General features: G+C 38.0%; 1 protein-coding gene across 1 annotated transcript; it reads right to left on the bottom strand.

Moving 5' to 3' along the window:
• Nucleotides 1-3,422: 3,422 nt before the first annotated feature.
• bcl2l11 (BCL2 like 11) lies at nt 3,423-27,459 on the bottom strand. Its single transcript, XM_051916782.1, has 4 exons — nt 27,132-27,459; nt 25,181-25,458; nt 21,282-21,415; nt 3,423-7,168 (listed from the first exon to the last, which is right to left on the bottom strand). The coding sequence occupies exons 1-4, from the start codon at nt 27,146-27,148 to the stop codon at nt 7,052-7,054; spliced, it is 546 nt and encodes a 181-aa protein (XP_051772742.1). The 5' UTR covers nt 27,149-27,459; the 3' UTR covers nt 3,423-7,051.
• Between the last annotated feature and the right edge of the window lie 283 nt (nt 27,460-27,742).

Genomic DNA, 27,742 nt, shown 5'->3' with positions numbered 1-27,742 from the left:
GTCCTAAATAAAATGCTGCTGTTCAAGCATCTGCTGAATAAATTCTATATTTATTTATATTAAATACTACATTTCTTTATATAATATTGTGGTTGTTTAGTGCCGTGGTCTCCATCAGATCATGAAGACTTGAAATCTTGAAGATAAAGATTTCTCCCAGGTGAGCTGATAAACATGCTGAAGTGATTGCATGATGGAAATTCTTAGTGTGAATGGAGTCAATAGAGGAAGACATTTGTCTGGGGTCTAAACCACAATATCCTGAATGTACAGCCCCTGTTTTGCACAAGGTTTAGCTGCGTACAGTCAAATACCAATAACACACAGCACCTGTGAGTGTGTGAGCCCTTCCAGTGTCCTGAAAGTGTCCTGAAAGACGTGGTTTCGCATTGAGGGGAAACCAACAATGAACAGCGGCTGTGCTGGAACACGGCGTGCCGTTTGAGAACCGTGCAATGGTGATGAATTGAGTTTAAAACAGGGATACACGTCAAAGCAAACAGAATTTGCATCTGTTTGTATTGCGCTACATCACACTTGACAGGTCAGACGTCTACTAACAATGCAGATGATTTCTCTGACATTCAAATGAAATGAAGTGTGTGACATAATGTGAATGTCTCAAATCCTCCTACAGTAAGTGCTTCCTCATGCTGAGAGTATTAACAAATAAATAAATAAATGAGTAATAATAATAAAAAAACATTCATTCAATGTTTTGAGTTGGAAAAACATCTATTTAGTCAGTCATGAGGAGGATTATGTACCCATAAATGAGAAGTTGCTGTAAATTTACTTACCCTCAGGTAATCCAAGATGTAGGTGTGTTTTTTTCTTCTTCAGTGGAACAGTGAAGAAGATTTCTAGCAGAAACCGTGATCCTTGGTGATTCCTATAATGCAAGTCAACAGCTACCGTCACTTTGTGAGTCAAAAAACATTAAAAAATTAATACCCGTGGCTCCTGAGCACACATTGAGGTCTTATGAAGTGAAACGATCGGTCTGTGCAAGAAACTGAACATTATTTACAACATTACTTACCTGTAACGTTAATCCACAGCCTTGGCAAACGGTCATCGAGCGCGTTCACGAGCGAGCGCGAGCTCACTGTCGCATTAAAGAAAGAGATGTGTTCGTTAATGTATTTCGTTTGTAACGCGGAAATAAAACACTAATAGTGTAAACTAATATAGTGCTGAATGTGAGATAATATCGCTGTTGTAAACAAACACAGCAGGTCACGTGTGAGTTTTCTCCCGCTCAAATGCGTCAGGAATCTCGCGCTCCAGACGATCGTGAACGCGCTCAGGACCGTTTACAGAAGCTGTGAATAAACTTACAGGTAATAATGTTGTAAATAATGTTCAGTTTCTTCCACAGATCGATCGTTTTACTTCATAAGACCTAAATGTATCGTAACTGATATTAATTTTGTTTTGCCTGTATATGTTTTTTGACTCCCGGTAGCCATTAATCACCAAGTATCACGGTTTTAGTTAAAAATCTTCTTTACTGAGGAAAAAAAAAGTCACCTACATCTTGGATGGCCTGAGGGTGAGTAAATTAGCAGCGAATTTTCAATTTTGGGCGAAAATTGGAGTAATGTAATATAATAGTTCTTTTGTATATTATTATTATTATATTGCCAGGTTGATTATTATTCATTTTAGGGCTGTCAGTTTATACATTTTTAGTTATATGTTGACATTATAATGTGCGTCTGATGATAAGCTGTATTGAGTCATTCTTTAATATCATTTGCTTAGAAATTTTCCCTCAAATCAAAGATCAATAAAGCGCAGCTTTTTATCAATCAATCTGTGCTGCAATTTGTTTTGAACTTGCACATTTTCATTGGTTGGAAGTAACAAATGCAAAGACTGTCTTTCTCTTTACAAATGTATGACAAAATATATCATATTATGACATTAATGAGCCGTTTTATTCCATAGACTTCAACAGCACATCAACAGGTCATGTCACAGCATGGCTAACTGAGTCATCATGGTAAGTTAGACACAACTGTTAAACACTAAATAAATCCTTCCTCCTTAGGGCACTTGCAGTCATGTGACCACACCCTTAGAGGTGATTGGCTGAAACTATGGAATTATGTCAGAGTTTGTGCCAAGTTGTGGAAGGTACCGTACTTTCCATGTCCTGCTGAAGAGCATTGATAGGCTACTCATTTGGAGGAAGAGAAAGTTTCCAGATCTCACACAAACAAATAAAGGCTTTGTAAAATGTGTCGCAGCACTGACCAAGAGTTTTTCCATACCTAATCTGACCTGTAAATGACTTTCAATGATGTAACTCATTGAATGTTGTCAGGTTTAATTCATTAATTTTTGAAAATTACTATGTGACAATTCACGACAAATTCCTTTGGCAAAATATTTTTACAGTGCACGGTTAGAAGCATGCACGTATTTTAAAATTAAAAAAACTCAAATGTTGTCTTACTGTAGCATAAATGATGAAAAATGCAGTTTTTGTTTTAAATAAGGAATCATGTTGTATTGCCTGTGTTTTTACACTGTGTAGTTATACTATTTGTTTTTGTTTACAGTATTATAGATCTGTTTATTTATGTACATACAGATTCATTTATCATAGCATTACTGACTTAATTTTCCATTTCATTTAAAGTGTATTTATCTACTTATTTTGCTCTGCAAGAAGTGTACGGAAAATTTCAGTTTCCCGCATGCTCATAATGGATTCATTTTAGTTGATTCTGAAATGACCTTATTTTCTCTCCCTGTGATTTACGTTTAATGTTGATCCAACAATATTTCTTGCAGGGCATCAATAAAATACTTAGTCCATTCATTTTTATTAAAATCTGTGGATTGATGCTTATTAAAGGGGACCTATAATGCCCCTTTTACAAGATGTAATATAAGTCCCTAGAATGTTTCTGATGTTTCAGCTCAAAATCCCCCACAGATCATTTATTATAGCTTCTCAAATTTGCCCCTATTTGGTTGTGAGCAAAAACACGCCGTTTTTGTGTGCGTCCCTTTAAATGCAAATGAGCTGCTGCTCCCGGGCCCCTTTCCAAAAGAGGGCGGAGCTTTAACAGCTCAACAACAACAAAGCTGGAGAATCTCACGCAGCCAAACTTTATGTAAATGAGTTACAAAAATGGGTTACAAAATTTATGTAAATTGATTTATGTAAATTTTAGGGTTTGTGATGTCACCAACCCGGGAAGAAGCTCGTTGTAGTCCATACCAGCCGTTTGTTGTAGTCCTTAAAAAGCAATTTCTGTAAAAGAAAATATCTCCCTTTGCATTGAACTTTGAGCGTCGTAACTTTGCAGATGTTGTTTATGCTCAAACAGCAACATTACACACTGACTAAAGTTAAAAATGTGAAATCATAGTCAAGCACCCCTTTAAAAAAGACTGAGTCTGTATTTAGAAAGTTGAAAAAAGCGGCTTTTATTTACAGCAGTATTGCACAAATGAGCACAGAGCAAGTTCAGTGCAAAATACAAAAAGATGCATTTAACAGACAAAACAAACAAAAACAAAAATTTTCATTGTGCTACAAATGTACTGGGTCCTGGGTGGCGTCAGATTGGGCGATGCGGGTGTTCAGTGCAACAGGACTGAAAAGACTCAGTTAGAGGTCCAGTGGGAGATACACAGGTTAGCCTGAAATTCATGGATTTCCCTCAGAAAAAAAAGGTTTGTTCTGGAATCAAAGAGTATGCTGCTAGAATCCTTAAGCAAAGGCAGAGAACGAAAACATAGAGCATGACACAACGCACAATGCCAGTAGCATTGAAAAACGAGGTCTTTGGTTTGAGTGGTAAACCTGGAACGGTAGACAATTGTCATTTTGGCAAAGAGAAACTATAAAACCGACATACAAACAAATGCATATGATAACACAGGGCCATGCATCTTCCACACGTGGAACGTCTAACCGACGGATCTTATATATTTACTTCTTAAACTTTCAGCAATACCTTTCATGGTAGGTAGTCAACACATCAGTTCATATTTACTTAATTCTTTGCAACTATAAAACACAGTATTATACCAACATACTTGATGACTCGTCCTGAGCCTTGTGCATTGTTTACTGGAATACTGGGACAATGGTGATAAAAAGCAAAGCCAGGAAGAGAACCAATACACCGAAATAAAGATGGAAGACTGGTTTGTTCAAGAAATCTACGTCGGCGTATTTCTCTTAGTCCCTGAGGCTAGTTAAAGGTCAATTAGTCAAGCCAGTTTGTTAGAAGTGGGGTAATGCTGGTGTTGAAAAGTGTGCACTACTAGTGGACAAGGGCAATTAACTATTAAGGGTTGCAAATTCATTCCCAAGTTTGGTGTAATAATAAAAAAATCCTGCTCCATTGAGCAAGGCACTTTATTGCAGGTTTTTTCACATGTATGATCACTTTGGGATAAAGCTGTTTGCAACAGCAACTAACTAAATGATAAAATCCACATAAAAACCCCTTGACCTAAACTAGATTCACAAAACTAGGCATAAGCACAATCTGTTGGAACATTAATGGAATCATTAAAATTTCACTTATGCTCACATTTCCCATCTCTAATAAAGACCAAACAAGGTATCAAACAAACCAAAATACCAAATGTTGAATGTTTATGACGTTAAAATAACAAATACGTCCATATTAGTTACACATACTCACTACCTTTGCCTGTCCAATGTGATTAATTTTGACTGGTATTCACTTACATAAAATAATTCATACACTGTTCTAGTACCTGAAGGTGTTCGTAAGACCTTTTCACATGACTCTAAACAATGCCACACTTTGACCTTTGCATGAAAAGCATTGCAGACAGAGCACTGGCGAAGCAGAATAAAGTGAAAGTAAACAAGAGGCTTGACGTGCATTTGAGCCTATAACCGGAAAATGACAAGCAAAACGTATATACACTGCTCAGGACGTTGTGTTGTATATGACACGAGATGATGAGAGTTAAAATTATTCGAAATTTAAACGTTACATTATTGGTAAGGACTATGGAGCCCCACACATGACATGCAAGAAAAAAAAGTAAATCGTGCGCACAATTTAGCAAATCGCGGGAATGAAATAGTAAATCATCCGCACAATTTAGCAAATCGCGGGATTGAAATAGTAAAAAGTGAGCACAATTTAGCAAATTGCGGGAATAAAACAGTAAAATCATCCGCACAATTTAGCAAATCGCGAGAATGAAATAGCAAATCATTCGCACAATTTAGCAAATCGTGGGAATGAAATAGTAAATCGTGAGCACAATTTAGCAAATCGCGGGAATGAAATAGTAAATCGCGGGAATGAAATAGTAAATTGTGCGCACAATTTAGCAAATAGCGGGAATGAAATAGTAAATCATCCGCACAATTTAGCAAATCGCGGGAATGAAACAGTAAAAAGTGAGCACAATTTAGCAAATCGCAGTAATTAAATAGTAAAATCATCCACACAATTTAGCAAATCGCGAGAATGAAATAGCAAATCATCCGCACAATTTAGCAAATCGCGGGAATGAAATAGTAAATCGTCCGCACAATTTAGCAAATCGCGAGAATGAAATAGCAAATCATCCGCACAATTTAGCAAATCGCAGGAATGAAATAGTAAATCGTCCGCACAATTTAGCAAATCGAGGAAACAAAATAGTAAATTGTGCGCACGATTCAGAAAATTGAGGGATTTTTTATCCTACATGTCATATGCGAGGCTCTGTAAGGACATATCAACGGGTATAACTCTATAGGTGCGGTTACGTTAGCTAAATTTCGCAGGCAAAAATCTATAGTCTATTGTTAATAGTGTTGCTCACAGAGAAGTCACTTTCAGACCAAGCAGCTTTCTGTCAGTCGAAGCAGCTAATTTGCATGACTAACTTGAACATGAATAAAATCTGCACGGGTTTTTCGCAATCACACGAAACTCCCGAACGTGTATTGAAATGACTGGATTTCGCCTGCGAAATTTCACAGAGCAACGGTAAATGTAGCCGCGCTTTAAGGTTGCGATCTCTTGGGAAATAATCATTATTTATTTTTGTCATTTTTACTTGGCAGACAAACTACAACTTATACTAGTGCCTACTTGCCAATGTCTGCCTTTAAGCAAATCAATATAGACTACTGAGTGAATGCCATCATCTCACCTAATTAATATTCATGAGCCAGATTTTACATTTTATAATGTCCCTTCCCCTTGTACCAAAGGTTACAATGTTTGACCTGCGTTCAAGCTTTTTAAGAGTTCAGTTTATTGGGAAATGTTGACTTGAGTCATGTGAAAAGGTCTTTCATTATTTGGCTTGTAACGTGTAACTCGGAAGCCAGTGTTAAATCCATGAAAGACTGGTGAAAGTTCATTCATCATGCAAACAGTTTTTGAAAGAATAGGTAAAATATCTATATATTGTTGATGTTTTTGGTCTCAAATCAACTTCATTTTCTGTTATGGGATTAGTATATTATATTTCATCCGATTTGTATAGACTACGCAAACCAAACGCAAGTGCAAACCTGGAGCCAATAAAAACACGCGAAGGACAGGCAGAACCAATAATGTCATCGCTTGACCGACTAACGTCCGCGTTCATGAAATTATACACAAGATGTACAAATTAAATACAGTGAAAAATAAATATAAAAGCCATGAAGAAAAAAAGACAGATAGGTGAAGACAAGAAAGGAGAGGCATGTCAAGGGCAAACAGGCAATGAAGGCACGGTTTCCACACTCCGCATGGGGTTCATACGGTGCAATAAAAACCTCCACAATTGTCACGTCAACACAGCATCTAATGGCTCAGCTTTCCATGTGAACGCAGGAAACTCTGCTGTGAGTCAGTCTATGGATGGCCGAGGGTTCCCAATTAATATATCCGTCCAGATCTGCACACATCCCGACAGGTCCAAAACTGTACGCCGAAACCCGGAGAGGTTGCGGATGAGCAGCACTGCTGTTATCCCTTATTTACAAATATACAGTCAGGAGAGGGGGATGCTACATGTTTGCTACACGTCTGCTGGGCATTCAATGTGTCAATCATCTTCTTCGCAGGAAAAACTGTACTAGACGTGCAATGACGTCATTCATCCACACGACGATGGGATGTTCGTTGGGAGCGTGCAGCTGGGCCGCGTTGTTCCCGCCTGGACCAGCCTGTTAGGAAGAAAGAGAAACAAGGCATTTAAGTGAGAATCAGAGGTGTGGTACATGTCTTTAAAGAGACAAATTGCAAATCAAAATAGAGACAAACGCTTCTGACAGCGTAATGCGTGGCGCATCACAGAGCAGTGCAAGACGAGCATTTGTGGTTAAAAAGTATATAATTTTTATTTTTTTTAGAAAATGTTCGATGGTTTCTCTAGATAAGACTCTTATTCCTCGTCTGGGATCGTGTAGAGCTCTTTGAAGCTGCACTGAAACTGACATTTGGACCTTCAACCCGTTGAACCCCAGTGAAGTCCACTATATGGAGAAAAATCCTGGAATGTTTTCCTCAAAAACCTTCATTTCTTTTCCACTGAAGAAAGAAAGACATAAACATCTTGGATGACGTGGGAGTGAGTAAATTATCAGGAAATTTTAATTCTGACATGAACTAATCCTTAAAAATTCATAAAAGTTGTGCTCATTTGTGAAGAACAAAACATGTAAGAATCAAAGAGCTTATTTTCTGCAATAATCCAAAAGCCAATGGAAATATCCTATTGGGTTTTTGTTGAGAAAACCAGAGTGAAGCGAACTGGGTTGGAAACTGTAGCGCTCTATTGCATTTGTTGGTGCTTTGATGTTGCTTAAATGGCACAGATTTACAGATGCAACTCTAAATTTAGGTTTTAGCATGCTGGAAGCATAGTACACTAACTCTTAATGTTGCATCTATTCTGTAAATTCAACACATTTGGTAAATGCTAAAGGGGTTGAATTTAGATCTAAATGCTCACCGTTTACCTGACCCGTGCCTAACGTATAGATGCAGACACGAGCATATTAGTGCACGTACACGCATGTTGAAATCGTTCTGACTCATATCTGCTAATCTTTACAGTTAAGAGCCGCCCAGGTAAGTCCTTCAGCTTATACCGTGACACTGTGCACCATGTTGACACATAAAATACCATGTTGAGACCTTGATGCTTTGAGGGATTTACAGTATCTTTACGGCGGTGAGATCTACAACAAATGCAATACAGGAACTAGCAGCTGCCAGGTTATCCGGTGAGCTCCGCGTCTGTGAGATTTGGCAGCGGTTGACCTGAACCAGGTGGCCTCTTTTTGGCCTGCAGCTCTGCGCTTGCGTTCAGCCGGCGTGCTGAATGACTGCGATAAGCAGCAGGGGCATTTCCCCCAGGAGACTGGCAGGAACTCGTGAGGAAACACACTCTACAAGCCAGAAAAAAAGACGAGAAAAAAGCCTTTCCTGTAGAGAATGAAAAAAGGATGAAAAACACCAGGCCTGGGCGTCCCCCTCACCTCCAGGATAAGAATCTACAGACCCATACTCTGAGATGGCAACAATCAACAGGCTGGGAGAATGTCCGTCATATTTCACTCCACAATCCAAAGAAAAACATTCCAAATAACTAAATTATTTGTATAAATACTACATTATATTATTTGTATTATAATTATTAAACTAAATTATTTATATAATATTGAAAAAATGTAAAATAATTTGTGTTCTAAATGCAATAATATGTACAATAACAAAGAATTCTCAGAGTGATATAAACACTTTACAATTAAAAAAATTGTTTTATACATTAACATATTCAATTATATAAATAATATATATTTAATATTAATATAAAGTAACAAATTTTATAAATATTATCTTAATATTATTTAGGGATGCACAGATATGAAAACTTTGGCCGATACCGATAACTGATAATTCTTTATATGTGAAAACCGATATTGGCCCATAAATCAAAATCAACATTTTTATATAATTTTTTGAGAGCCTGGTTCCAAAAACAAAGGGTTCACCATTAAAAGCCATGTCCGATACCGATAACCGATAATTCTTTATATCGGCCAAATTTTCTTATTGGGCCGATAATGACATTAAAAATGAACAAAAATATCTGCCGATTCCAATATGGTGGCTGATATATTGTACATCCCTAATATTATTTTAAATATTTTATATATTTGTTTTTAGAGATGCCTGATATATCGGCCACCATATCGGTATCGGCCGATATTTTTGTTCATTTTTAATGTCGTTATCGGCCCGATAATAAAATTTGGCCGATATATTAAAGCCGTAAAATAATGGATTATTTCCTTCAGATGTGCACTGTTCACCATGATGGTTTTGAATTGCTTGAAATATGTTTGAAAATCACTTCAAAAAGGAAAATACAGTAAGTGCAACATGTGCACTTACATGTGCTACATAATATAATGAGAACTTTATAATTATGTGCTTTGGACATGGCTTTTAATGGTGAGACTTTTGTTTTTGTAATCAGGCTCTCAAAAATTATATAAAAATTTTGATTTAGATTTATCGGCCAATATATCGGTTATTGGCTTTCAAATTTAAAGAATTATCGGTTATCGGTATCGGCTGAAATTCTCATATCAGTGCATCTCTATTCATTTGTATTATATTTATACAAAAACATTTACAACTGTTAATATTTATGCATAATATTTCTTCTGGTTTTGGAATGAAATATGACCCGTGGCATGTTTTTGACAGGTTTCATGAGATTCACTATCGCACACGCGTACATTAAATCGCTGGATCAAGGCAGGTGTGTGTCTATGAATACAGTCAACCTGCAGCATGTGGTCTAAATCAGACCCTGTAATAAAATACTTTCTTTACAAACAAATGCAGAGACTAAAAAAAAAAAACTTTTAATTCAGTAAAAGCCCTGCCAAAAATCACAACGTGCCCAAGGAGGGATTTGTGTATTCAGCCAGAGGAAACAGGTGAGGAGGAAGTGGACTGAAATGGAGGGAGATTTCACTCTGTGTGTGTGTGTGTGTGTGTGTGTGTGTGTGTGTGTGTGTGGTTATACGAGAGAATCATGAGTCAGTGTGACTGTGGAGCTCAAACTGAATGTACTTCAAAGAGAAATGCTCGTTTCAAATGCTGCATATTTTCACATGACGTTCAACTTGAGCGTGACTCAATGCTGAACCATGTATCACTGCGATTCAATGACTTCCACAACAAAACAACTCCTGAGGTCACTGAGTTCAGTTGAAGCTAATTCAAGGGGCATTTCAGAGAGGAAGCTGTACGACATATTAAATCTGAAGGAATTTTAATCTGAAATACTACGCTTTCTGATAAGGGTTTTCTTAATGGCCATTGGCGATAACAAGAGTAGGACTGTCATTGCACAATATAAGTTGTGCATATCAAGTGCACAGCTGTAGTGCGATTAACATGCATACTTGCTGAAAGAAGCCGAGCTACAATCCGTCTACATTGATCTGGACACATTTTTGTTTCAAAAGCTCTCTGTCCAAGTGCTGAAACATTGGAAAGTGCTTAAATCATCTTACTGTGCGTTCATAAAATGTAATAAAACTCACTGAGATGATACTTAGAGACCAGACATAAAGTTCTAACGCTGTTCTTCTGGCACATCATTTTATTAGCAAAATATCTCACCACTTACTGTTCGTATTTTCTAATACCTCCAATTTCAGTTGTATCCACTTGGGAGAGTATCTTTAAAAAGCTCAACTTTAACAAGACGAAAACACTGGACGGAAGGCCAAAATGTGGGGAAAAGGATGCATTTTCAAATGTATCATAATAAAAGCACTTACTTGACACTCAAAAAGGACATATTACTGAATCAACCAATCAGAATTCAGAGTTAGAACTTCCCATTTTAAAATTTGGAGGGTGATTTAATGCTTCTATGAACCCTTAGACACGTACAATCACACCAGCGTGATTAGAATGTTCAGTGCGTCACATGATCGACCGCTAAATTAAAATCTGCTTTCACACTTAGGCTGGCGCCGAGCCAGACTCGGACGTGTCTAAATTGTTCAGTTTTAAACCACAAAGTTTATTTTTCAGACATTTAAATTCACATACACTAAAAATGCTGAGTTAAAAACAACCCAAGTTGGTTTAAAAATGTACAAACCCAGCGACTTGGTTGTTTTGACCCCGCGGTTGGGTTAAATGTGGACAAACCCAGCAATTGGGTTGTTTTAGCCCAGCGGTTAGGTTAAACTTGGAATAACCCAGCAATTGGGTTGTTTTGACCCAGCTGTTGGGTTAAATGTGGACAAACCCAGCAATTGGGTTGTTTTAGCCCAGCGGTTAGGTTAAACTTGGAATAACCCAGCAATTGGGTTGTTTTGACCCAGCGGTTGGATTAAATGTGGACAAACCCAGTGAATGGGTTGTTTTGACCCAGCAGTTGGGTTAAATGTGGACAAACCCAGCGATTGGGTTGTTTTAGCCCAGTGGTTGGGTTGAACTTGGAATAACCCAGCAATTGGGTTGTTTTGACCCAGCGGTTGGGTTAAATGTGGACAAACCCAGCAATTGGGTTGTCTTGACCCAGGAGTTGGGTTAAATGTTTGCCCAACCTGCTGGGTAGTTTTATTTAACTCAACTATTGTTTAAAAATGACTATATTGCTTGCTTAAAATGAACCCAAAATATGTTCAAAATCAGACACATAATTACTAGATGCAACAATGGTGAACATTTATTAATAAACAATTTAATAAATTATTATTGTTTAATTATTATTAATTAAACTTAATAAATGTTCATTTATGAAACATATTAATAAATGTTAATTTCCAGCATACCTTTGCAATACTGTAATTTTCAAACAATAGTTGAGTTAAATAAAACATCTAACCCAACCACTGGTTCAAAACAACCCAATTGCTGGGTTTGTCCATTTTCAACCCAACTTGGGTTGTTTTAATCCAGCATTTTTTAGAGTGTAAGTACTAGTGTTAGTATTTGTAAAATACTAATGTTGATGGAAGTGCTAATAATGATCCTTTCCAACATAATTTGACAATATGTTTTATTCAAATCAGATACACACTGTGTACACTCTAAAAATGCTGGGTTAAAAACAACCAAAGCTGGGTTAAATGTGGACAAACCTAGCAAATGGGTTGTTTGCCCAACCTGCTGGGTAGTTTTATTTAACCCAACTATTGTTTAAACATTATTATATTGCTCACTTAAAACAAACCCAAAGTATGTTGTTTGTCGTGACAAGCTTGATGTGTCAAAATGGAAACAACACGGTGAAGCATTCTAAAATAACACCTAAAATCTCACACCAAGGGCTCAGCTAGAACACTATAAACTTAAGTGTGAAAGGGTTAATTGGACACAGATATCAGACAATATGATTATCTTAAAACAGCCAAATACCACCACGTTTATTGCTCTATCACTAGTTTACATAACCGTTCATGTGTTGTTATGAAAGAGCAGTTGTGTTTTGCATGCATAACATGAGCGGGTCACGAAAAAGGCGCTTGGTTGTGATGTGGTGAGCACGTCTTCAAAACCAGCGTGACACAGAAGATCGAGTAAAATGACAGGGGCGCATCCCTCTAATCAAGCACAAATAGTTTATGCGCCGCTGCGGAAAAACACAGACTTATTTACTATTTCAGCCTGGTTCGAGTCGACACAGATCAGCACTCGTCTCCTCCATCTGGGATCAATTCATCACCGTTAGCTTTAATGACACAAAAGATGGTGTTTATCTAGTGTGCTATCTGTAGTGGGCGAACAGGGAGACCATACGAGAGTAAAAGAGTGGCATCCTTGACTCATCTCGCAGGGACAATGGAGTCTGGCGTGGCAATAAACCCAGTGACCACATGCAAGAAAAACAGAGCTGCCACAACTCGACAAAGCCAGAGCGCAGCAAAACAATCCTCACAGACTGTAGCGAGCTGCTAATACACTCACAGATGGCTGGGCCGCTATTGCCAGAGCTGGTAAAAACGAGTGTAATACAACACAAGCGCATGTGCTTTCAGTTTACATGGAGGAATAGCATGTGACAAACTCACGAAATAGAAAAACATGGAGAACAAAGAAACTACACCTAATTAGCTGAATGTCAGCCTGCAGTTGCACTGTCAAGTATTACGATGGGATATATATATTTAGAGAATCAGCTTATGCAATAAAAACAATAAGGAAAAGTGCAGAATCAATCACACCAATGACAATATTTAATAATATCTAATTAAAACTTTACAATAAGGTTCCATTTGTTAACAACAACATGAACAGCATTTATTTGATCTTAGTTCATGTTAATTTCAACATTTACTATTACATCTTTGAAATCAAAACTTCTGACCTGAGCTAACATGAACTAACAATATATTTGTATGAACTAACGTTAACAAAGATTAATAAATACTGCAGCAAATGTATTTCTCATTGTTAATTAGGGATGCATGATATATCGGCCACCATATCGGTATCGGCCGATATATGTTCATTATTAATGTCATTATCGGCTCGATAAGAAAATTTGGCCGATATATTAAAGCCGATAAATAATGGATTGTTTCCTTCAGATGTGCACTGTTCACCATGATGGTTTTGAATTGCTTGAAATATGATTAAAAATCACTTCAACAAAGAAAATACAGTAAGTGCAACATGTGCAGCGCAAGTCTGTCATATAAGCTACATAATATTATAATGACAACATTATAATTGTGTGTTTGGGACATGGATTTTAATGGTGAGACTTTTGTTTTTGTAATCAGGCTCTCAAAAATTATATAAAAACTTTGATTTAGATTTAACGGCCAATATATCGGTTATCGGCTTTCAAATATAAAGAATTATCGGTTATCGGTATCGGCCAAAATTTTCATTTCGGTGCATCCCTATTGTTAATGTTAATTAACAATGCTAATTAAAAAATCATATAAAAATGCATGTTCCTGGTCTTATTGTGATCGATTCCTCAGGGTACAATAATTCAAAGTGGTTTTACATCATCCAAATTTCTAAAAATTGCATATAATTTGCATCCAAAAAAGTGTACTTTGGTGGTAAATTCAAAAATAAAACTCTGGAAAACAACACATCATATTAAATGCACTGTACTTGCACAATATTTTTCATCCACGTCTAATTAAATATGACGTCTACCCTAACTAAAGGTCCAGTAACACCAAGAATGATAACTATAACGATAACTATATCTTCTTTCAGACGAACACAGTCGGAGATATATTTAAAAATATTCTGGCTTTTCCAAGCTTTATAATGATAGTGAATGGGGGGCGAGATTTTGAAGCCCTAAAAAGTGCATCCATCCATCATAAATATAATCCATACGACTCCAGGGGGTTAATAAAGGCCTTCTGAAGAGAAGCATATTAAATTAAATTAAGACAGTAGAGAGCAGACAGGAAAGCATTGGGCAGAGAGAGGGGGACAGAATCGGCAAAGGACCTCGAGATGGGAATCGAACTCGGGTCGCCGTGAACGCATTTGCGCCACCTGTCGGCGCACTAAGCACTACGCTATCGACGCCGACAATCCTCTGACATTTCTCTGTAAAATTTCTCATTTTAGACTTCTAATTTGGTGTTTTGTTTTGCTCTATCCTCTGAGCTTCTGCGTTCATCATTGCGTCATGCGTCGGGTCAAGAGTTACTCTTCCTCCGCAAAACGATGCTTTTGGTCGTCTGCCGAAAGCTAGTTATTATAGTTTATAAAGTTTTAAATATGGATATTGGAAGAGCCAGGATATTTTTAAATACTCTCCGATTGTGTTTGTCTGAAAGAAGAGAGTCATATACACCTAGGATGTCTTGAGGGTGAGTAAATCATGGGGTAACTTTCATTTTTGGGTGAACCAACTCTTTAAGACCTTGGTGTGAGCAGGCTTTCTACCTCTACAATGATTCATTTCATGAGGGACGGTCGAGGTTCTGACTTACTGGTAGTCACTCAAACAGCAAGAACCCTCAGGGAGACAGTAAGTTTGCAGCATGCTCGGACATAAACGCATGCAATCATCTCCTGAGAGGTAGCCGCATGACTCAATAGAAACTTCATCAGCTACAATGCACTAGACTGTTCCATTTCTCCAGGGAAGAGGCCTGCAACAAAAGAGCATTGATGCAAAGAGCTGACAAAGGTCCGTCATGTGCGATTTTGCAGGGCGAGATGCAGACATTAGCAGGGCTGGAACAACAAGCGCGCTCTGTGGCCAGACATCTGCTCTGCATTAGAGCGGTGCTTACTAACAGAGTGCTAGCATGTCACACCAGCACTCCTCAATCGATGCTGGTGAACCAAGAGCCAACGCTGGAGAAGTGCTGAGGAGAGGGAACGATCTGGAAACTGACTTTATAACACTGCACATCGAGGACAATTATAGGCTCTCCAACAAATCCCAGCTGAAGTTTGTGATTATGAGAGGAACTCGAACGGAAAGCTCACACGGGTTTCTTGCGCCGCTGCATTTAATAAACACAACTGCCAAAAGAGATTTGATTGCTCAAGTTTTCTTAATTTATTTTTTATTAGTGGCGTGCATCATTATTAATATTCCTCATACTTAGATTTGAATAAAGTCCTAACAGATAGTATTAGACTTTATTAGACACACAACTCGTACTATACCTCAAATCGTACTTCTTGAATAGAAGAGGTGTGATATTACTTTTCAAAGTGATTGACAAGACCTGTCAAATTAAATTAATACAACTTATATAACTCCATGGGCTGTTTACACGGTATTAAGATGCGTTTTGGATCACAAGTAGAGGAGGGAGACACATTCCTGTTTACACCTGGTGTTTTAATCCGTCTCTTTTGTCCACTTTTGACCACTTCCGTCCTGATTTCTTTGAGGGAAGGGTCTATAGGCGGGTAAATGTATGGGCTTTCCAGACCTTTTGATCTAATGGACAAAATAAGCTTGCACAATTTACATACACAAAACCGAAAGGAGGCGACAGAAAAGCTTTCGTTTCTGCTCTGACAGCCGCAAGTGTGTTAGAAATCAGGAAGAGAACATTGTGCTTGGTACATTTTTCATCTTCAAACCAAACTTGGGCGTGAGCAAAAACATGCCGTTTTTGTGTGTGTCCCTTTAAATGCAAATGAGCTGCTGCTCCCGGCCCCCTTTCAAGAAGAGGGCGGAGCTTTAACAGCTCAACAACAACAAAGCTGGAGAATCTCACGCAGCCAAAATGACGAAAGTTTTCAGCCTTACATTGTTCAAACCGGAGTCGAACACTGATGCAGAGACTCAGGAAGAAGTTACAACTTTTAGACGTTTCTGAATGGTTAGTGGATAAATTTATGTAGTTGCTGTGGAGTTGATTCAACTCATCCACTAGCATGTGCCGTCATGTTAATCTTTTGTGTTGAATTGACCCTCGTTTGTGAAGCAGTCCGGCGTAAAATGACGGCATGTCAACAACACTCTACTACAACAACTCTCCCTCTTCTCTAAAGCAGCCCAACATGGCCCCGCCCTCTTTGTTGCATGTTCTCAGGGGCGGGGTTTATGTAATATATATATTTTTTTTTTTAGAGGTCACCAACCCAGGAAGAAGCTCGTTATAGTCTTTAAAAAGTGATTTCTGTAATAGAAATTATCTCCCTTTGCATTGAACTTTGAGCGTCGTAACTTTGCAGATGTTGTTTATGATCAAACAGCAACATTACACACTAACTAAAGTTAACAAAGTGAAATCATAATCAATGTTTAATCAATTTTTTTTTGTAATTTTCTTGAATCTAAAGTTTCAGAATATGGAAATACTGCAGTCATTCCAAAATCCGCTGTATAGAGGTCAAACAAACACAGTCTAAATACACAAACAAACACACAGGAGCATCAAAACAAACCCCTGAAGTGACATCACAGACACATGAGAAGAGAAATAAACAAAAGCGTTGTGTCCAACCCCTCCATTTAGAGTGCTGGCAGGCCGGTTCCTCTCTGACCCTGACTGTGACCGGCTCTCGCTAGGCCCGAGTGCGTCTCTATGGCGCTGAAGAGACTGACCCGCTGCATAATTAGAGCCCAGAGCTTAACCGCAGGGTAAACATAATGAAGCTGAGCTGTCCCAGACACATACAGCTCTGCCATGCAACCCTCCCTCTGTCCCTCTTTTTTCTTCTCTCTTTTCAGATGACCCCTCGGGCCTATTAGAAACTCCACCAGAGCTATTAGTGTGCGTCTTAACCAGAAGTGGGCGGTTTAGGGGGGGTTGGGATGAATTCTGCTCCTCTTGAGTCTTCTGAAACTTTGTCACGCACGCACACGGTCCTGTAATGTTACGACTGCTTGTTGTGATTCACTGACGATCGCATTTGCTTTTATACTTTGCTTCAAGAGTTTTGTGTTCTTTTAACATCCAAAACAGCCAAAATCATACACCTGCTGCCCTTCCAAGATGATCTCAAGATGACTTAAAATGCTATAAACAACTAAATTTCTTATTTTGATTCAATTTTTTCTTCTTTCAAGAACCTGAATTCATACAATCTAAAAAATGTTGGGTTAAAAACAACCAAAGTTGGGTTGAAAATGGACAAACCCAGTGATTGGGTTGTTTTAACCCATTTATTGGGTTGTTTTGACCCAGCGGTTGGGTTAAATGTTTGCCCAACCTGCTGGGTAGTTTTATTAAACTCAACTACTGTTTAAAAATGACTATATGTCTGGCTTAAAATGAACCCAAAGTATGTTGGGAATTAAAAATCAGACACATAATTACTAGAGGAAACAATAATAATCAAAAGGTGAACATCTTTTAATAAGCAATTTAATAAATATTCATTGTTTTAATGAATTATTATTCATTAAATAATGTTCATTTGTTAAACATATTAATAAATGTTAATTTCCAACATATTTTAAGTAGTTCATTTTAAGCAAGTAATATAGTGATTTTTAAACAATAGTTGGGTTAAATACAACATTTAACCCAACTACTGGGTTTGTCCATTTTCAACCCAACTTGGGTTGTTTTTAACCCAGCATTTTTAGTGTACAGTCATAATAATGAGAACAATCTATCTAGCAATCTTTTTCAGCCAAAATAATTGTTTCGAAAACTTTGCAAAATAAATTTTTTCAAGCCTAGAATCTCCTTTTTTGATAAAGGGCCTTCTAGGGTCCGACAACCTGATAAGGCTACAGGGTGTGTCTGGAGAACCAGGCAAACATGACAAATCCAGCAACAATGAATCACTCCCGCACTGATGAATCAAGTGCACTTGTTTACAGTAAATGAGTCATTCGGCATTCTATAAGAATAGACCTATATCTCTCTGACGACATGAGATAGCTCTGGAAGGATATTACTTCAAGTGAAGCTCGTTGTAGTCCCTACCAGCCAGGTGTAGTCCTTAAAAAGCGATTTCTGTAAAAGAAAATATCTCCCTTTGCATTTGCTTTGAGTGTCATAACTTTGCAGATGTTGTTTATGATCAAACAGCAACATTACACACTAACTAAAGTTAAAAAAGTGAAATCAAGGACGCCTTAAAAAAAATCGTACCACCCCCAAACTTTTGAATGGTATAGTGTATAAAAAAAGTAGGTATTGTTGCATACCTCTAAACGTCTAAAACTTATTGTTAGACTTTAGTTCAAATGAAACCCAAGGTATGAGCAATAAAGAGTTACTGTTGCCTTAACAAACACCACTAATAAATGTGGCGTTGAGCTGTTTATGAGCATGTCTGGACTCTTGCCTACAGGTATATCTTTCAAGAGCTCTCACTCACTTAACAATGACTAAGGTAATTTTACGCAGCAATAATTAAACAATGATAGCCGGGGTAGATAAGGTTCTCTTTACATACTGAGCTCACAGAGACGGCCTCAATCAAAACTCGACTACGAGAAACTATTCTTCCAGAGTCATGCCAACTTAATATCCTCAAAGAAGTTTAAACAAGCCAAGTTGAGAGCGTAAGGTCTGACTCAACATAATAAACACAAATACTACCAGACAGAACCTTGTCCAACTGGACGGCTGCCCAAACAGGAAGCTTGACGCTGTATTGGAGTCAAAGAGGTGAAAGGCAATAACTCTCCAACGGAGGTATCAATTATCTCAGATTTATCCCCTACAAAACAGAATCTTATCAGAACCAGTAACGTCACCAAACAGAGAAAACGTGTTTGCATGTTCATATAGATAATCAAAGATGGACATTCTGTACTAGCACGGCTCTATTTGCATAAGGAATACATAACACGACCTATAACTTCATAACATGAGTCAGCACTTCAACTGTATAAACTTTAATTTCATATCTAACAAGGGCTTAACTATATTACATCAGCAAATGTATTAATTGCGTATCAATGCGTAGTAAACAAGTGAATATCACATTTACAGTTTGTCTGCCAATTTTTTTGCCAAATTTCAACAGAAATCTGTGCTTTTGAGAGTTTTGCGTGAGCGTGAAAGACTTCCCCATGCAGATTTTACTCATGTTCAAGTTGGTCACCCAAAATCGCCGCGCTGACCAACAGAAAGCTACTTAATTTGAAGGTGACTTTTGTGTGAGCTGTGTACCGACAACAACAAAACAGGACAATCTCACGCACTGAAACTGTACAAGCGTGTTGTAGCGGACCCCGTCCGAATGATAGCCAAAACTTTACTGATGAGTTTTATGAAGTTTATTGTACATCACACATAGGATGAAGTGTCCGGAAAATCACTGTAAGAGCTGAATAAAACACAGTACAAAAAGTGCGCATTAAAGTCTTATCCATAAACTCTCTCTCTCCCGTGCATTATCAACAATATTTATATTTATATTAATCCAACAACAGAACACCGGGATTGCTTAGGAGACGTTGTCGCTACAGCTCCTCGAGTGCGGAGAAAATGGCGGTACAACTAGCTGAGGGCGGAAACTATGGTAATGCAGGAATGTCAATCAGTGGCAGTGGGCGGGGCCTGAGCCTGCATGTCTAATGAGACTGCTTTGGTTTAAGTTTTGGTTACTGCTTTTTAAGACCAAGTAAAGAGCACTTATACATCAATTTGTTCTCTAAATGTAAATTTCTAGGGAGAAACACAATGATTTGTATTAGAAAGTGTTTGAAAATACAACTTCCAACAGATAACTACTGCTTTTTAATTCATTTTACAAAAAAAGTAGCTTGAATACCTCTGCCCTCAACCACTAGATAGAATATGCACATATCTTTTATGGTACTTTCTTCGTCAGTCTTTGTGTCTTGTTTTCCAGTTTAATTGTCTAAAGATTCTTAAATCAAGATGCATTTACTGAAGATGCAAAATGACATAAGATATGAAGTCTTGTTTTGTGTGAAATTGATCAAAATGAAGTGAGTTCATGATTAAAACAAGAACAATTATTTGCCAATAGGCTCAGAAAAATCAAATGGAAGATTTAATAACTCATTCACAGATATTTGTTCTTGTTTTAAGCATAAACTCACGTCATTTCAAGACTTCATTTTTACATTTGCAATGTAAATGGGTAACACTTCAGTATAGAGAACATGTATTCACTATTAACTACAACTTTTCCCTCAATTAACTAATTTACTGCTTATTAATGGTTAGTAAGGTTTAAATGTAGCGTTTAAATTTAGGTATGGGGTAGGATTAAGGGATGTAGAATAAGGTCATGCAGAATAAGGCATTAATTTGTGCTTTATAAGAACAACTAGCAACTAGTTAAAAGCGAGAATTGAACCCTAAAATAAAGTGTTACCAGTAAATGCATCAAAGGAGTTTGGATATTTGTATTGAAAACAGGACAATTTTTTTGCCGTGACTATGAATTTAAGACTTTCTGCTCTGATTTAAGACCTTTTTAAGGTCTTAATTTGTGTATGGGCAAATTAAGACCCGCAGAAACCCAATGACATCAAAAAAGACAAAGGGTTAAAAACAGTGTGAACACCACATCAGCCTTGATCCTCTACGAAGAACCTTGATTTCCTGACTGGTGCTGGAGTGATGCAACATTAAGAAATAGAAGTTATTAAAGTAAAGCTCCCTTTACAGCGGTGGAGTAAACATTTCCCTCATTAAGGCCCTGATCTGCAGAGACTTGTGATACCGCTTTCGTATGCGTACTCCTCTCAGCAACACCTGATTGAAACTCTGATATGAGAGGGGGCGGCTTCCAAACGCAAACTCAAACCGGCTCCCCTGGACAGCCGTTGCTCTAGCGAGTTAAAATATTTCATCATCGTCGCTTGATCCTATGGTGTCACACTATCACCTAAATGTTACTCACCCCATGACAGTACAGGCGGTTAAACTCGTCTCCGATGCGCCGCAGCTCCCGAGCGACCACCATCTCTGGCCGCATGGCTTCAACAGGTCCTACCGTCTGCGCGGGCTGGTGGCTATGTTCGGCGAACCATACCTCTGAGAAAGACAATGAAAGTCGAGTTTAAGACACTCTAACAATAGCAGAGCTCATTCAAACCTCAAATGAAAGGGATGGGCAATATATATGAACAAAAATTGATATTCTCAATTTTTATATGTACACTAAAAAATGCAGGGTTAAAATCAACCCAAGTTGGGTTTAAAATGGACAAACCCAGCGGCTGGGTTAAATGTTAGTTTTATTTAACTCAACTATTGTTTAAAAATGACTATATGGCTGGGTTAAAATAAACCCAAAATAGGTTGGAAATGAACAGTTTAATGACAAACAGGCATTAAATATGCTATAAACAAGTAAAAATCAAGACATTTCTTATTTTAATTCAATTTTTCTTCTTTCAAGAACCTGAATTCATACTCTCTAAAAAATGCTGGGTTAAAAACAACCCAAGATGGGTTGAAAATGGGTTAAATGTTTGACCAACCTACTGGGTAGTTTTAATTATCTCAACTATTGATTAAAAATGACTGTATTGCTTGATTAACCCAAAATTGGTTGGAAATGAACATTTATTATTATGTTAATTAATATGTAATTAAACAAAACACATTTATTAAATTGCTTATTATTATTGTTGCCTCTAGTAATTAAGTGTCTGATTTTTAATTTCCAACCTATTTTTGGTTCATTTTAAGCCAGACATATAGTCATTTTAAACAATAGTTGAGTTAAATAAAACTACCCAGCAGGTTAGGTAAACATTTAACCCAACCGCTGGGTTAAAACAACCCAATCGCTGGGTTTGTCCATTTTCAACCCAACTTTTTTATTATTTAAAGGGATTTAAAAACTAAAACTAATAACTTTTGTCTTAAAACAATGTCCAAAATAAAGCTAGGTCTAACACAGGTGAATGTTTTATTTTCTTAAAGTTATTTGCAATACAATAGGAATGATTTGCGTCATGCAATTTCAAAGTTAGTACATTTAATTAAAGATTACAAAAACAAAATTGCATGCACAGTTGAATTGTGCACAGAAGGTCAGGTAAATAAGCTTAATTTCATGAAAAAAAAAAAAAATACTGATTGCACAGAGTCTTTTCCACAGAATGGAAAACGCAGCCAAACATCTTGTCTTGTGTACTGCACGGCATCCTCTGATGCAAACAACCACCTCTGCAACCTCTGGTTTGGGTTTTCCACGGCCATTAGCATGATTAAATATTTGCCAACAGTGTTAAATCGACACCTTCTGTCAGTGGTAAGACAGTAGCTGAGGTTATTATGAGGCTAAACACTAATATCATCCAAATTCTGCCTGAACTCAAATTGATCTCCCGCTATGACTCAAGCGAGAAGCTCTTTGACTGTTATTTCTCATGCTCAATCATATTAGGACCATTGGATACTCATTTCCTTTCACAACTCTGCTAGACCTGTTCGCGTTCAACCAGACAATATCTCAAATATCACTTTAAGTTTTAGTCAACACTTTCACCTCATTCTCTCGTACCTTTACTACTCTCAAAGAAAATTTGACCTAAAGTGGTCGAATGAACGCATGCTCTATTCTGATTTTGTTTATGACCGCATCTTTATTTATCTTTGGAACAAATATGACACATCTGACCCACAGGAGGTCCATAAAAAAGGGCACAAAGTTCATACGTGTAAACTCAAGACCTTGTGCCAACACAAGAGCCCACTGGTAGAGGAACTCTCCTGTCGAGCGAGCAACAGATGAGAGTCCTGATAAGTTATTGTTGTTTCTCTTCGCCATTAAGAGTGGCTACAGGAAGACAATTATCGCCATCTCATATCTCCTGGCTCTCAATAGGGAAAACAGAGATGGTTGGATCTCATGTCTAGCCTTCACAAAAGACAGGCTAGTCTATTTTGACTGCGTGCACTAAGGCTGATTCTCTGACTGCCTTCTTGAGGCCTCGTTGACAGTGAAGGTAAACAAGAAGACAACAGGCAAATCAGCTCACTCCATCAGAGGCATTATGAGAAGATGGGTCGCACGCTGTGGTCATGTGTCTCAGGTGCATTGGGTTTGCAAGATGTTGTGAATGGACCGAGCAGGCCTCTCACAAACACATACACTCCTGAGCAAAAAAAAATGGGCCAAGATTGTCTTAACCACAAAATACTGGTCAGGAAATTAGCTAAATTTAAGCAAATGCACTAGTGCTGTCTCAGAAAAACATCTGGGTTAAAATGCTGGGTTAAAAACAACCCAAGTTGGGTTAAAAATGGACAAACCCATGCAGCGTTTGGGTTGTTTTGACCCAGCGGTTGGGTCAACATGCTAGGGCAGTTTTATTTAACCCAACTATTGTTTAAAAATGGCTTAAAATGAACCCAAAATAGGCTGGAAATTAACAATCAGACACATAATTACTAGAGGCAACAATAATAATCAAAAGGTGAACATTTATTAATAAAGTGTTTATTGTTTAATTATTATTTATTAAATAACACATAATTTCCAACCTATTTTGGGTTCATTTTAAGCGAGCAATACAGTAATTTTTAAACAATAGTTGAGTTAAATAAAACTGCCCAGCAGGTTGGGTCAAACATTTAACCCAGTCGTTGGGTTTGTCCATTTTTAACCCAACTTGGGTTGTTTTTAACCCAGCATTTTTTAAAGTGAGAGCGGTTATAAAGACAACCAAGAAGTGGCTTGAGAACAAGTCCATGTTTTGGCAAATATTTGGTCTCACATTAAACTCAAACGTACTGGAAGACATTTTTCAACTACTAATGAACTGTTTGAAGCCAATAACACTGAGTGGAACAACAACACTGACTCTTCTTCCTGTAAAAAGCTGTCTGCACGCTAGGGAAGGCTATGTGCTATCTTACTTTATCTACAGTATTTGTGCAATTCTTGCAATTTCCTTGTGATTAAAATATTTGGCCCTTTTTTTGCCCAATAGTGTATAGACTTCAGAATGCACTTATTTACACTAACACACCCTCCTAATACAGTGAAAAATTTGATCTTAACAGAAAGGAAATGCAGATTATTCCTTTTAGAGAAGCTGTCACAAAGATAAATGAGCCGACTTGGCTTCAGGCAGACATGTGCTGCTTCAAAATGAGAAGAACATGCTTTCTGGAAGAGATTCTCAAGACAAGTGCACTGCCAAGCATCAAAACACTGCTTATCACTGTGCTAATGTAGAAAACTGAGAGCCAAGTAAAACACTTAAATGGATGACATTCAAAAATAATGAGTTGTGACTATATTAATATTTGTACGCACCTTCTTTACATGTACTATCTGTCACTGTTTTTCTTAAGTTTTACATCCACCATATTCAGCCAAGACTTTCTATCATTCATTAACAAACATAAATAGTTTCTTTACATATAACCAATTGAACTAATATAGAAATAAAGAAAATCTGTTTTATATAGGGAACCTGCCCACAGGCCCAAAATCAAACTGCCCCTTGCCATTGGGAATAAAGTCTTATTTTAGATGGCATTCAAATGAAAATAGTTTATAATAATAATATACTTTTTTTTACTTTAAGCCCCATAAATGATCAATAATCATAAATAATTAATAATCTTCGTCATTATATTAAAGACCGCGCGTGAATAAAGCTCAATCACACCAGGGCGGGAAACCTGCACTCGGCTGAAAATTTGAAATAATCAAATTCCTAACGGACTAATCCACTGACTGAAAAAAACCGTTATGATGACTCGCTATATTCGTCGCGTCAGTGTTGTGTTTACACACTACAAAATTGTGCCTTTTTTTCGCCAGGGGGCTCTTACCATCATTTTGGCCATCTTGCGCTTCGGAAATATTAGGCATTAGAGGGGAACCTGGCACAGAATCGCTGTCGACGGAAAAATAGCCACTAGAGGACCTGGAGAAAGTTCGGGACATCGGTGACCTCGACTGGTGACTATTCGACATGGAAATCCCTCCCCTTAACGGGTCCCCTTCGCTCGGCTGAGGGAAGGCGAAGTGCTCGGAGCTCGAGACACCTCCGCCACCGGTGCTCTCTTCGATTCCCTGCGAGGCCGGGCCATTGGCCAGCGTTTGCTCTCTGCAGAACAAATAAAACACTCGTTACAGTCTTTTGTAAGCGTTTCGAAGAGGAATTGTGTGGGTTGCTGTCAGGGGGGGCTTGAATTTCCAGTCTATTTCGTGGGGATTAACATGCGTTTGGAAACTCATCTGGCAGCGAACGCTTTAAAGTAACCCGGCGAAGTGCGTCACAAACGAGCTCCTCTTTAACTTCCTATTTCTTCCTTACAGCAAAACAGCCTACATTTTTGGGATAAAACTCTATAATGCGCGACGCGACCCGTGTGAACTACACAATTGTTGCTCCTTTGAGCTCGCGCTGTAGCAGAATGTAGCGTTATACGCATTTCATCTTTCTTTGTTTCAAACTGGTCTAGAGTGGTTCATTATGACTGTCTTTTTAAAATGAAAACACATCCCTGTAAACTAAGTAAACATTGTCAGTCACGCCGGCTTTGTACAAACAGCGAAGCAAGCAACAATGACAAAACAGCGATGAATAGCCTATATAACAAAATACAAAACAAATATAAGCTAAATTAGCACAAATAGCCCTGTCGTGCTGTTGTAGTGTCACCTACCACTATATTTGTTGTGTCTGCACTTGTCAGTCACTACTTGATACGAAGCCTACCTTACTGTCTGTACAGTAGGCGCGCGAGTTATAAACATGCGCGCGACTAGATCGCGTTTTCTTCGATTTTCGCTATTTCTTTCTTTGATGTAATTTGTCAGCGAGCTGCAAAGTCAGCATTTACTGACAGCAATGAATACTGTACATATTTTTTTTTTATTTACTTTCACTTGTCAGCGAGTCGTGATGCTCAATATTCAATCGTCAGTAATCAGTATTGTACAAACGTGTTTTTTTCGCGATTTATTTTCGCTAAGAGAGCGGCGGCGAAACAATATCGTGCGCATTAGAACAAAGTTTCCTATTAATAGGAGCGCGTCGACGCCTCCAAGTGTTCAGCCAAACAGACAATAGCGCAAACTTGTGCGACCGACAAGATTTAGATCGTAAAAAAAAAAAAAAAAAAAAAAACACACACGCGTCGCACGGCACGTTCCAAATCGCCATGGCTTCCAGCCGGGAACATTTCGAGTTCTATTTCGAAAGTAACGCGCGAATAAATATACATTTTACTCTCGAATGTAGGGTATCGCCTATAAAGCTTCAACAACAACCGCGTGTTTCATCGTATTTTGACTTATTTTAAGTGGATAACGGCAAAGAAAACAGGTGCCCATCGTTATCCACTGCAAAACACATCTGAATTATTCACTCTGGTTAAATGTCAACACGGATAGTCCACTGAGGGGAGTGGACTTCTCTACTACATCTCAACTTCTGTTGTCTTTGCGACATTGTTTAGCTGGACACTACGTAAACCGACCAGACAGCGCGCGTCTGAAGTTTCACTTTTTCCCCTTCGCCGCCGCCGCCGCGCGCAACTTAGGTGTTTTGCTTCACGAGAATAAAACTTCAACGCGAAGAATAATGATAAATAATCAAATTAATAACCTAATTTTACTGCACCATTTTTTGGCGTTTTAAATCACGGCGATAAAATGTTATATTAATAGCGTATAGTCATTTTGAAGGACAATCTTTTGCAAAAAAGCGCAAAAAAAAAAGTTGCCTTAAAAAGCCGGCATAGCCTACTGTACGATACTCCAGTATGAACTCACCTGGACGTGTCAGACATATCCGCTGAGGCATAAACGCGTTAGCGCATTATGTTAACGATGAAGACAACAAAACGAAGGGTAAACTTTCAAATATCCAGAGATTTAAAAATGTTGTTAAAAAAAGAAAGAAGTACAATCCCAATATCACACAATCGATGCCTCTAAAACTCTCGATGAATGTGCTTCCTTAGAGCAGCTGTCATGTAAGATCCTGTTTGTAAAATGTCCACAGGATTGTTTTGGAGTGTGTCTTTTGTCTTGCTCGAGTTTTAAGTGCACTTCCTTGCCGAGTCTCACTCTCGTGCGTCTCCTGCGCAGAGCAGCTTGTTCTGAGCTCTGTTTACTGAAGTGAATACAGAGTAGAAGCTAAGTGAAGCCACGCCTACTGGGGGATGGGCTTGTCAAGCCCATAGAGATCTTCGCAAAACCACAGCATCAAGCTCCATATGTACACAAACACTTTAGATTAAACTAGAACAAAAGCACTATAGTTCTTCTTTCACATGGGCTAGACTCCTCTGTGGTATATCTCATGGTTGAATAATGTTTGATCACAAGTCACAAGTGAATCATGGTATTTTTCAAAAAATATAATGCTGCATGCAATAGAG

The sequence above is a fragment of the Ctenopharyngodon idella genome, chromosome 13, assembly GCF_019924925.1.
Source record: "Ctenopharyngodon idella isolate HZGC_01 chromosome 13, HZGC01, whole genome shotgun sequence".
In the NCBI taxonomy this organism is placed as follows: domain Eukaryota; kingdom Metazoa; phylum Chordata; class Actinopteri; order Cypriniformes; family Xenocyprididae; genus Ctenopharyngodon; species Ctenopharyngodon idella.
The sequence above is the reverse complement of the archived record's forward strand: the minus strand, read 5'-3'. Positions and strand labels throughout refer to the sequence as shown.